Here is a 13056-nt window from a genome sequence, read left to right on the forward strand (position 1 = left end):
CACAAAGAAGAAAAGAGAGCTGGTGAGTTCATACATCACATTCACAGTGTTAATGTTAAACTCATGTCTAACCTCATATAAGTGAGATGTGACCATTTTTACCGCAAGGGTACACAGCTAAATGTCGAAGCACATTTATGTTATAACATACCAAGCAGCCAGTTAGGTTGTCTCCATAGAGGTGATGCTGCAGGAGGCAGGAGAGGCGAAGGAAGGGCAGGCAGAACTGCTGAAGGCTAAACTCAATAGACTGTGGGGACCACACACTGGAGCTCAGCTGGAGAGGGAAACAACAGCAACACTTGATCAATAAAAAGCCAACAGCTCGCTGATAATACTGTGATGTATATCTCCCCTGGAGATTAGCCGAGATATTAGACCACCGTCTCTCAGGGTAATGGCCAACTTATTGTTTAACAGAAAATGAAAAAGAGCAGAAGAAAAAAAAAGGTTGAGGAAAGAGAGCAAGAGAGAGAGAGAGAGACTTCCCGTAGGCAATTATGTTCTGAAGTCCTTAAACAGTCATCTTAGTGTCTCACCATTGATGTTTCTTCAGTGTTCACCTTGTAGACGCTCCTGTCCTTACAGAGGTCACTGATAACATGACTCAGGAGCGCTTCAAAAGACTTCTCAGCATTTGCTGCGTTCTGTAGCAGAAAAAGAAAAAGCAGAATTTCATAATATTGATGACATGAAATCAAACATTAAAAGGCCAAAATTTTTCCTTTAATATAGTCTAGTCTCTGTAGGTCGACAGACATAAGCTTCAATTTATCTAGTCCCACTTTTAGGTGAAACGAGAGGAGAACATTTAACAAAAGTACTTTTAGCTGGCTATAAAAAAAAAAAAAAAACTCATCTATGTCTAGTCTTAAAAAGTCATCAACTATAAATATCATCAGTTGATAGGACAAGCATAGAAAAACTGGTACACCTGCAAAAAAAAGGCATAAACATAAACTCCAACCAACAAAGCCATCACAAATATGAGGCTCCAACAGTCTAAGTTGGCAAAGTCAAGTGGGTATCTTTGTCCTGAAAGTCACGTGTAGATTTGTTACTAAAAAAAAAAAATAATAATAATCTAACTGAGCCATCACAAAACTCTCAGTGCAACATCATCATTTGGTTGCTGCATCCATGTACAGATGGGTGACAAATTAAAAAAAACCAACAACAACATGAAGTGTCTTAGGCCACCACAAGTCGCCAGAACAGCTTCAATGTAGCCCAGGTCTGGTGTTGTGCACATTGACATAAACGAACCACATCAGAGGTTTGAGATGACAGTAAGGATGTTTAACATGGCGGTCCAAATTCTCCCACAGGAGTTCAGTTGGGATAAAAAAAGACTGAAGGTATCAGCATATGATTCACATAATTTTTATTCTAATCAAATCATCCAGTGACCCCTCATACTCTGCATGGAAGCATCTACATTTATTATGGTTCTCCGCTCACTTATTCAGTGTCTTCTTGAATCTGCCACTTGTTTGAATGATTTCACAGATGGATACCGGATGTTTCTTGCAGGGGAACATGCGTTATAGCCTCAGTAAGACAATATAATGACCCTTAACCAAGGACAAAAACACATCGAGACACAATAGTCCTGGCTTCATCAATCTAATGTCCGATTTCACGTGTATATGAAGGACACATGTCCCGATATACACCGACCAGCCACAAGATTAAAAACAAGTAACTGGTTTTAATCTAGTGGCTGATCAATGTAATAAAAAATTAAATAAAAAAAAAAATAAGAGAAGAGTTCATTCTGAACTATTATTAGTTATTTTTTAGTTTCAATTATTTTCCTTCATGGCTTTTAAGTAAAAAAATTAAACTATAAGCCACAACATTAAAACAAGTCACCTGTTTTAATGTTGGGGCTGATTGGTGGATAATTCAGATCAGAATTATTCACGTGTCTCGTCCTAGTTCACTGTAGAATATAAAGACTTATGCAGAATAAGCAGGGGACAGTAATTCTTTCCATACAGTATAACATCTGATAAGTGGTAGAGACGTTAGTGAATGTGTGTTCTGATAAAAATTCTAATGGTTTGGCTAGTATTTTATAAAGCTGCGAGCATTTATCAAGCTGAAGGTGGTAGAATATAAAACAGCAGTCGTATCTCGCCTGCTGTCGTTTGTCACAGATTTATAGGGAAAGAATTTCAAGTCCATGGATTTCCTTCCTCCAGGCTCTGATCTTTGCTACCCTTTTTTAACAACCTCTATTTAATTACAATGGAGTTTTACCAAATATGGATGTTTTCCTCATTGTGGGTTTGAAATCTATCTTAATGGCAGCTTGTGAATTCCTGCTCTACTGTTCATGACAGTGTAGTAGGAAGATACTGATCCAGGACTCCATTATGGATGGAAACACCCTAAAGGGGGAAGGTTTCAGTTATTTGTCTTTTGACATTCAAGCCAGCCACTCCCTAATACAGATTTAATAGACTGAAGATAGATTGCCAATTAATGCAACACTCAAGCAATCACACTTCCAGATAATGAAGATCGATACGGTCGACTGTGGAAAGCACATAAATGAAATTGGAAAGGGCTTAATTAATCTCAATACTTATATACAATGATTTACTGTGGTTGTGGAATTTGGTTCTATGGAACAATCATAAGAATCAACTGTTCCACAAGCAGCAGATACAAGAGGACTTTTGACATGCTTTGAAAATAATCCCTGGTAGGACTGAAACTGCACCAAGGGCAAAAAATAGTAACAGCATTTCAGAAACACTTATAGGTTTTATGTTGGCAGAAGTGCTGGGTCATTATCTTTATACTATGGACATCTTTTTTGGGACCAATTTCTATTTAAAGTATCCTGATTTAGTTTTAGACCTCTAGTAGTGCTATGGAGCAGTTTTACACAGACATGCATTGACTACAAAGGCCCATGAAGCAAAGTAAAAACCAACAAAATCAGCTTGAAATCAACTAGCAATAAGTACAAACCCAAAAATGAGAACAGAACAACTTAAGTAATGAACTTACAAATTAAATTACATCACTATCAGAGAGGTCACAACCTCAGTTGGTCCCATTTAAAACATTAAAGCCTCCGAGCATTGCAGATCAGGGATAAAAGGAAAGGAAAAAAGGCCTATGCTAGTATAATAGAAAATATAGAGTAAGTATAATTAGCACAAGCCTGTCATTACTGTAATGTGAGTTCCTTTTTACCTTCTTAAGTGCTCCAGATGTGCTCCAGGCCTGTCTTTCCTCTGGGCTGAACTTGTTTGACAGTGCAGCCAGAGCCTGGGTGAACTGCAGGTTGTACAGCATCTTCACCACGCAGCTAAAGTGTTCTACACAGGAAGAAATGGTGACACTGTGAGCATGTATTACTTTGAATAAAAAAAAAAAGATTACTCACATAAAAAAAAAAAAAATGCTAGTTGAGTGCGGTTGGCAGTTATTCACAGCGGCAATATATTTGGTTCCTCAGTTCTATATAGAGAGTCTGACTGAACAGTGTGCAGGATAATTAGCAGATCATTTCAGGTGGAAAATACAATCTGAAAGATATGCAAGATTGGTACTGAAAAGAACAAAAGAGTGCCATTTGTTTTCTTTGAACAGCAAAGGGTTGCTGACAGCTCCAACGTCCTGGTCACTGACAAGTTTCAGTACACACAACTAAACAGCAGAATTCAAAAAAGGAGGTCATCCCTCTTAACCATCAAGTGCAAAAGACCCTTCATTGACCGATTATGCCTCTCCTTTTCTATTTCTCTTTTTAAAGATAGAGGTTTCGTAACCCCATTTATTATGCTTCGTGCATATCAATTAGGCCAATTACTGCTTCATTTATTTGCCTCTCTCATCGTGTTGTAATGAAAAATAAATAAAATCAAATTACTTATTACAATGATTAAATTAATGATTTGTTTTTGCTTTTTTAATTACATAAACATTATGTAACCTGTAGCAATGATGCAGCACTTTATTAAGGACTGAATCTGACAAACTAACAATGAATAAATTCTAAATTATGATTTATGAAAGTACAAACAATATCTATCACATTAAAGGTTTCAATCAGAAGCTACTCTTTCCAACTAATTCATCTTTACCATGCTCCAAAAGTCCTAATCGTCCCTGCCAGTAGTCAACCTAATTCAGTCATCAGTGAGGTGATCTGCCTGCTGCGACACTTCTCCCATTAAACATGACTGCAGGGTGTTGTGCAAGGTCTTTAGGTGGTCCTCCGCCCCCCCGCCCCCTCCACCTTTTGAGGACTACGATGGAGGAGGTGCAGCGACAAGCCACATATGAAGGGCACAGGAAGGAGGTGCAGCCCTCCCATCACCAGGGTCATGTGTGTCTGATCCTCGCAGCCAAACAGCAGCAACAGGAGCAAAGATAAGAGATGTGAAATGCTTCTTTCCTGCACTCAGCTCTGATTATGACTGATAATGGGGTTGTCCTTGCGGAGCAGCCACTGAGCAACTCCCTCCTTTCGTGCAGTGTCATGATGCAGACAGAGTAACTGTACCTTTTCGCAGAGGCTGTGGCATCGTTAGCACAAAGATAATCAGGAGGGACGGCACATCTCGAAACAGCATGGGCACCTCAGGTCTCTCTTCATCAAAGCTACTGCGAAACAAGCAAAAGAGTTTTCATTCATCAGAAGCTGCAGCAAAACAGCTATTGTGATTGCAGAAAAAAAAAAAAAAGCCAAAAATAGTGCAAATAGTAAAAATAATTAATCGAAATTAGATATCCATTATAAATATGGTAAATATTGGCCGTACCGTTTTTACATAAGCATTAAATTAAAGTAAACTGCCATCACATTAATGTTATGGTGTTGGTTTCATGAATAAGTTTCTGAACAAACCCCCATAACTTCTAGTAAAAGTCACAACATCAATCTTACTAGGTCGGACCTTGTAATATTTCTGTAACACTTTGAAAGTCTTAATGAAATGCTAATGTAAAAACCAGAGCAATAGAAGATTAAAGATGCACAAAAAGAAATTAAATATGTCTTGTTCCTCCTTCTAACATCACTGTAATAAATGTATTATCCCAATCATCATCTCTTATGCACAAGGAGACACATAAAAGACTAAGTTGAAAGAGGAGATTCTTGTCAGATCAGATTAGTCTGTAGATAAAGAAGAAATCATTTTTCAGACAAGTCAAGTGGTTAAAAAGTCACTCTCTATATTCTCAGTTCTCATTCATGCCAGCTGATGAATAAATGAATATCCAGATGCATCTGAGCTTCATTCAGGTGTCATTCAATGCAATAGGCAGCAGAATTTGCTATCTAACAAGTTAAATGATGAAGTTGATGAGAAAATGTTTTGAATTCACTGTAACTAGCAGAGGTGAGCATCCCTCACGCTCATTTAAGGCTTCAACCACAGAACAAGAGTGATGCAGCTTGTGAGTGAACAGAAAAAAAACTCCTCTTCCTGCTATCATAATAACATTTTTAAGTCACCGCTGTTTTCTCTCCTTCTCCCCACTTCCTCTTGTGCCAGGTTTCAAATATCATGCGAGCATTGCGACTCTCTCCCTAACTCTGCTGTCATCTCTGAAAAACAATAATGTCTCAATGTTTAAAAGCCATAACTTTAACAGCTCGATCAACACAGCACTGTCACATGTTGCATGTTTGACAAAGGTGTGAGAGCAAAGGTCTTGCTGTGTAAAGAGTTTCAAATTTGCTTAACAAATACATGGCTTGAAAAGGCCCATTCATTGTATTTCCAAACCAACTTCCTACAGCCCTAGTTACATATTCATATTGTGTGCCATCTCCATTTAAATATCTTCTGTTCTGTTGACAATTCAGCGTGGTTCAAATCTCCACTCTCCTCTTGAAAGGCCCCAGGGTTTTGAATGCGAGGAACTGCACTTAAAGAATAATACCTTCCATTACCAGAGCACTCACCAGTTAATTCTACTGTGCATCGGAGGATAGCCTCAGAGGACAGAGCGTTCAACCCTGCTAAGACCACTGCATACAAACTATACTTGCACAGGCTAAAATCTATATGCATTCCCCTACGGTTTATCTAATAAAAAAAAAAGACCAGAGCAATGTTTTGCATCCATCTAGGAACATCTCTCTCTGTCCTATTTAACTAGGCTAGATCAGGTTGACTGCCTAAGGGGGTCAATGACAGTGCTCCCTCCTGAAACCCTGACAAAGTATTTTTAAACAGCAAATGGCTCCTTTGAGAATACTGTATAGCTATGAGCACTTTAGTAGTAACAGGTGTAAAAGCTGTCTTACAACGCTAACAGGGAGGAAAGGTTGTCAAAGCTCATCTTGTATTGCTAAGTGCTGCAACTACATCTGACAACCAAAACCCATCTGCACATAAAACAGCATGTTCTGACGTACAGTAGTGATTCAAGACAGAAAAAGACAGCGTGTGAGGGGTAGAAACTATGTCTTTTGTGTTTTTTTTTTTTTTAAATGTGGGTTTCCGCTGAAGCTAGGTGGACAGCTGGGAGCTGAGATGGCGTGCTGGTATGGTGTTGGTGTGGTGCAGTTGTTCTCAGTACAGTGAATTTGAAAGGGTCGTTTTGCTCTCTGTGGAGTGCCCGGTAATTTGCCAGATGCAGCAATTATTGGTATCTATGGAAACCACGCATGTTCCCTTTTCTGTTTTTAGCTTGTCTTTGTGTGGAGGAAAAGCTGTTGGGGGCAGGAGGAAATGGTGGCGTTTAAGGAGAGGACAAAGTGGTGCTTTGATTGCATGTTTATGAGAGGGAGGAAAAGTGGGAGAAAAAGTGATGGGGGGGGGGTATGTGCAGCGTATGAACAGATTTATAGATTTACTGTTTGCAAAGGTACTTAGGAGAGAAAGTCACTCACTCTGCCTCTTTGCTTTGTGTAATCTGAGTCAGCTTAGTCCAGGGGTTGTAGGCTGAATCGATGCTGTACAGACGCATGTGCATGGCCAGCACATGGAACAGCTGATCTGAAAGGTGGGGAAAAACAAAACACACATCATTGTTATGTTCCAACAAGCCCTCACAGGAACAAAACCAGCAAGTGTCTGTTTATCTCAGTGTCCATTGTCACACCCCACCAGCAGCCAGCGTAGATCAAATGATGAAAGCAGTTGACTTGAACCAACTGCAGGCTAATGGTTTGTCTCGGATAAAACCGGGCCAGGCCAGATGGATGCATGGTAGCGCTTGATAGCCTCGAGCAAGTATTTGGTCAGGTCACACCTGTTAGTTGTGAAACTAATGGAACATGAAGAGAGACCCACTGTGCACACACCATCTCTCGTGTACACACTAGCTTTAATAGCAGGACAGTTCAAAGCCTCTAAAGTCTTTGTCTAGAGCAAACCTGTTACAAGTACAAAAATGCATGACATTACACCAAACCTCAACATGTGTAAAAGACAAGAGGCTGGCCTACTCATTTCAGATGTAACAGTAATATTCCAAAGTGAAGAATGTCTGTGTCTTTCTTATTGGTCCAGGAATAAATCAACCCACTTTTATTAACTGTGAACTCGATCCAAGTCATCTCAAAGCCAGAAATTAAAATTGCATAAGAGCAATAGATTTAAATCACATATGAACCCTATTTGGAACCAGTGTGACTAAACCAATCTGTTCCATTTACTCTCATCTTTAGGTGAATGCAAGAACCTTCTGTACAACCCAAACCTTTTCCAATGAGCAACACTAATCATATTTGATTTTGTTTTACAGGGAATTATGATACTGTAATGCAGCAAAGTGCTTCCAATAATCAGCTCTTCAATTTGACTTGTGTGTGAACTATCAATACGCAGAGCAACACTGCCCTCCACAGGTTAACATAAACACAGCATTAAGAAAGCAAGGTGTCTGTGCCAGCCGTCGGTTGCATCCCATTTGTTTTCTCTGTGGCTTGTTTCCTCTCTGCCCTCACTACACATCATCTCTTACAAGGAATTAACCTGGGAGAGGCAAGGAACGGGAGGGAGGAAGGTAAATGTGAAATAGGAGAGAGATGAATAAAATTTGGGCTGTAATTTCCTGCTACAGTTATAAAAGTCCAAAATCTATATCGACGGAAGAGACTGAATTCAAGCTTCAGGTCCAACATCTGATCACACAGCTGTTTGTCTTGTCAAGCCAATTTAAAAGTGAAACAGCGTAATTTCATGTGAGATGATTAAAGTACTTTAGTTTATTTGGGAGGAGGATCTTATTCAGCATGTTATTCTGCTTCCTGCACTACCAAGACAATTGTAAGACACTGTGGCACAAAAGGAAAAGAGGAGCCAGTGAAACAAAAGAAGCATTTCTAGGCTAATGGGATGTTTCCCGTGTGCCAGAGAAGTTTAACTGTCCTCAACTATGAGATGAGCTTCACCAGCAAATGGCTGCTCTGAGGACTATTTACCCGGTTCCTGAAAGCCGACACTGCAAACGACTCTTTATTCGGTCTGATCCACCTGACTGAACAACCTGCCTGCATGGAAGCAACTCTCACTTTGGTTTAATATATCAATCTGTGTTCTCTGCTCCTACATGTAACAAGGCGAGATGATCACAGACCATAAAACACTGTGTACCCTTTGATATTTTTATATTACCAACATTTTCAATGACCCCCATTTACTGTCTAGAAATTTTACTGTCTACATGTAAAAATCACACCAAACACAAAAAATGATGGGTGTCAAATAAACCGAAAACAGCTGTCAACACTCACCAAGTTCTGCAAGTCTGCACAACAGAGGTCAATGTGATTTGCCTTTAAACTCCCTGTACAGTAGCAGTCACACAGTCCCAAAGATTAATTCAAATATTTGCAGTTAAATAAACCAAGGACATGCTATTCTGAGGCTGGACTCTCTAGAGTCGATTTAGCCCATTTCAAGGGAACTGCAGGCAGTTTGCCTCCGTGGTCCATCGTACCCTCATCAGTTGAAGAGACCAAGTGCCTACTGGGGAACCAGCTTAGGAACCCCATGGGCTCTCACAGTTAGCACACGTCTGCCGTTTTCCTTCAGATCCATTTCCCTAAGAAGAACGAACACTAATGTACTGCAACTGAGTAAATTTGGCTGTCAGCATGGCTACATGGTTAATGTAGCTCAAAAATGGCAAACCTCCAGTGTTAACACTTTCTTCAGCCACTCAAGGATGACAGGCCATTTCACTGCAGCAGCCACAACTTTGATAGAATAATTAAACAAACAGAAAATGGGATGTAGTCTGAACAACATACTTCATATATACAATCTATTGCACTATCCCTTACCTTCATCCACAAACATTTGAACAATTAATTAAAACTGTAGATTTTTTCAACAGAATAAATGTTGGTAGTGGTTGATGTCAACTAAAGATCACAGCTTTCATCCTCACCTAGACACACGTCCTTGTCACTTGTGACACAATCAACTAAAACAGCACTTGACCCATTTGTCAGCTTCACCTGCGACAGCATCTGTCCTTGCCCGCCATTGATAATCGCCCCTTAGTTTTTTTTTGTTTTTTTTTTAATGGTTCACTGCTGGAACATGGATGAATAGATTTGATCTCAAGTCAGACACCTTATTACAGCCATCTGCATTAAAACATGGTAAACCACCATTTTATTAAAAAAAAAGAAAGAAAAAGACCCAGTGAAAACACAACAGGTCACTGAAAACCCACAGACAGTGCATGGTTAGAAATGGTTCAGCTCTTACTTTGCACCTTACTTTCTATTGGATTATAGACAAAACATATGTGAATACCACAGGGAATTGGTCACTCGGTCTACTAAATGTCTTTCCTTTGTAATTTTATTGTTGTTACGGAAAGACACCGTCAGCACTGGATGCTGTTCATTCTAATGTTGCATGTTCTGCAAGGATGTGTGACTACAGAAGTGTTTTTTAAATACACATGAGAGAAATAATATTAGGCCAAAGGCATTCCAACAGAGTAGATCAGACTCAACATACTGCATATTAGTTGAATAGAAATTCTAACATATATAAAAGATGGGGTGGTCTGGGGGTAAGTACTTACTGAGACATGAGCGTTTGGCAGCTGCACTGGCTCCTCCAGAACACAAGTTTCCTCCCCGATGTACAAGCTCCAACTCCAGGTTGGTCCTGAGGAGACAGAGCACGTGAACATACGAATCACACACATTACACACATATAGACATATCAACCCTACGAAAACATTTTCACTCTCACTTCAAAGAGGCAAAAGGTCCTGATTATATTTATATGGCACATTTTATTATCAGTAAAGTTCATATATTTTAGATTAAACTTCAAGATCAAACAATAAATGCACAACCTTCTCATGTACCACAATGCTGTATGTCTGGTCTCACCAGTGTACTGAATAGAAGACCCCACCTCTGGCTTACTCAATAGTGCCGTCCTGGCTCAGTTATACCATCACTTACATCACAGTCAGAGCAATTTTAAACTCTAGCTTTTCATTGGTTAAAATCACATTAGGTGTTACTATTAGTGCACACACGGTATAACACACATTGTACCTGCACATTAATGTACAGTGAGTGGGACTGCTGGCCAAAGAACAAGTAAGAGGCAGCAATCGAGGGTTTTTGGAAAATGGTTATTCAGCAATATTTCATGTATCTATTGAAATTATAAAGGTGTGAATTACATGGAAAAATTTGCTTTGGTATTTTTTTTTTTAGCAAATTCTTATTCATTTATTTAAAATTTTACTGTTGTAATAAAGCAATATCTATAATGGATTACTTTCATTGTACCACAAGTGCTACCTTTGTATACTCTGAGGATCTAAGGATAGCGAGTGTAGTAGGCTCTACAGATTGTAAAGCCCCTAGAAGCGAATTTGTGATTTGTGATATTGATTTGACTTATTGTCTCTGAAGGAAAGCCAGCACTAAGGTCCTTGCTATGCTTTGCAGGTTACATAGGATGAGTCACCGACATAAAAATCATAAATTTTGGGTGCGTAGCCTGCCTCTATTACCAGTTTGATTAGGAAGATGAAAGATGCTGCCTAGTCAAGCCATTTGCCATTCAATACGCCTGTTTTGCAGCAGCTGTTCCGTATCAAATAAATGACAGCTTTCCAAGACTGATTTCGCACAAGCTGGACCATTAGCATAAAAGCTGTTCCAACCACAGTTCACACATAATCCCCAATGTGCATATCCAAACACATTTTACTCCTGAATCTTAATTCTCCGATACCAAAACAGTGAAAAAAAAAATAAACTAAAACCTTTAACAAAGTACATAGATGGTGAAAACAGATAGGAATTACTAAAATAAGACTGATCTTAGCCCGTTTTCATCCTGCCACTGGCCATTTCTTTCTATGGGCTGGGAAGGTGGGGGCAAATCCTTGGGTTTCCTGGGAGAAAAAGCAATTTCACATAGATAATGCAGCCACGGTGAAGCTCCATCTGGCTTTTGCTGATAAGAGCGCCCCTGTGACAGAGGAATTTTCCACTCCTCAGGCAATTTGGGTTGTTCATTGAACTTCAGAGAGCCAACAGGCACCCAGACATACTCAGGGGATCTTTCTGTTCAGGGTGGAGGGCTGAGGGAATCACAGCATTGGGTGGGCAAAAGGTCTGAATGGTTACTCTCTAGGAAGGGTAGAGTTTTTAGAATGGGAGTGGTGTGGAGTTAGAGACCCCAAGGTGAACTGGGGGCCAGTCATTTTTCGTACCTGTGACCAATCTGTTGAGGAGATACAAATACCTCAGAAAGGGACCATGCAATTTTTTTCTCCAAGATGATATTTCTGGTCTATTCGCCAAAGGATGGGTGGATGTGACATATAATTAAGATTCCTGGGCAAAATTAAACTGGGACATCGCAGTTGCATCATATGTGTCTTAGATGGCTAGTTCACCCAAAGAAGAAGAACTGCAACTAGGCAACTAAGCAAGCTTGAGAAAGACCACCTGAAATTCAGTCACAAAAGCTGTCATAAATCCATACTCAGTCACACCCAATAAGTGAAGCTAAAGCAAAACTCGACACAACTTTATTGTGGCCTAAAGTGACAAAGCTGCTGATGCTGCTTTAAAAAAGGCCCGTTCTTGCTACCAATTCCAGGACCAATACAACAGCTTAATGAGAAATATGAAGAAAACAAATCAAACACCTTCACAGCTCTCTGAACAACCTAGAAAAAAGGCAAAGTAATCCATATACTTGGTACAAGTACTATACAACAACTGCAGTATTGAATTTCAGTTCCAGTTCAAGGATCCTTTCAGGAGTAAAAAACTTACAAAGTAAGACTCTTACACTGAAGATAGGACATTACTGACTGTTTTCTGTTATTCAAGATGAGGAACTGGCCAAGTCAAGTGGAACAGCATGGAACAGTGTGTGCATGTGTGTAAAAAGGTGTGTGGTGGTGCAGAGAGAAGACCTCCAAGTTTGAGCGTTGTAGACTTAGAGGTCAGTAGCCACACAGAATCGCTTAGAGATAACCCAATACAACTGAGTCATTGCTTGTAACTCTGACAACAGATGCACACACGTACACAACTAGGTGCATGAACCTTCTTGTTGAATGCCAATTTTTCCACATTTACGGATCAACATGGAGCCCATCTGCAGTAGTTGTGGGATGAGCTAGAAGGACACCAATTTATACGTATATACTTGCATGTGACCATTTGTTTTATCAACCCATCTACCCCCTTATCCAGATCTGGATCACGCCAGCAGCAGGTTAAATAAGGCAGCCAAAACGCTCTTTTACCCAGCTACATTCTCCAGCTCCTCCTGTGGGATCCTGAGAAAGTCCAAGAACAAAGAGGATATAAGGTTTCTCCTGGGTGATATGGGCTTGTCCCACTGTCACCTCCCAGTTGGATGTGCCCAGAACATCTCCACATAGATGTCCCGGAGGCATCTGAGCAGATGCTCGACCAACATCAACCTTCTCCTTTTAACGTATAGAGGCTGCAGTTCTACTCTGGGTACTTTAGCTCAACACTGAGCTAAGACACCACGTAAGGAATCAGCCAAAGCCCACACACAAATCAGTGTCATTAATGTGTCTCACATGTCATG

The 13056-nt window shown here is 39.9% G+C and overlaps 1 protein-coding gene across 3 annotated transcripts in view; it reads right to left on the reverse strand.

Moving 5' to 3' along the window:
* ubr3 (ubiquitin protein ligase E3 component n-recognin 3) overlaps positions 1-13056 on the reverse strand; it is a 40830-nt gene that overhangs the window by 3891 nt on the left and 23883 nt on the right. For 2 of the 3 annotated variants that reach the window (XM_023403513.2, XM_023403511.2), the window contains 6 exons: positions 10030-10115; positions 6872-6977; positions 4529-4629; positions 3214-3338; positions 540-647; positions 152-277 (listed from right to left, as the gene is read on the reverse strand). In XM_023403513.2, coding sequence (XP_023259281.1) covers positions 152-277; positions 540-647; positions 3214-3338; positions 4529-4629; positions 6872-6977; positions 10030-10115 — 652 coding nt within the window. The remainder of the gene's footprint in view (positions 1-151; positions 278-539; positions 648-3213; positions 3339-4528; positions 4630-6871; positions 6978-10029; positions 10116-13056) is intronic. The other variant, XM_023403512.2, reaches the window with a different exon arrangement.

The sequence above is a fragment of the Seriola lalandi genome, unplaced genomic scaffold (assembly GCF_002814215.2).
Source record: "Seriola lalandi dorsalis isolate HSWRI2012SDOR001 ecotype SW California unplaced genomic scaffold, Sedor1 jcf7180002054140, whole genome shotgun sequence".
Lineage (NCBI taxonomy): Eukaryota > Metazoa > Chordata > Actinopteri > Carangiformes > Carangidae > Seriola > Seriola lalandi.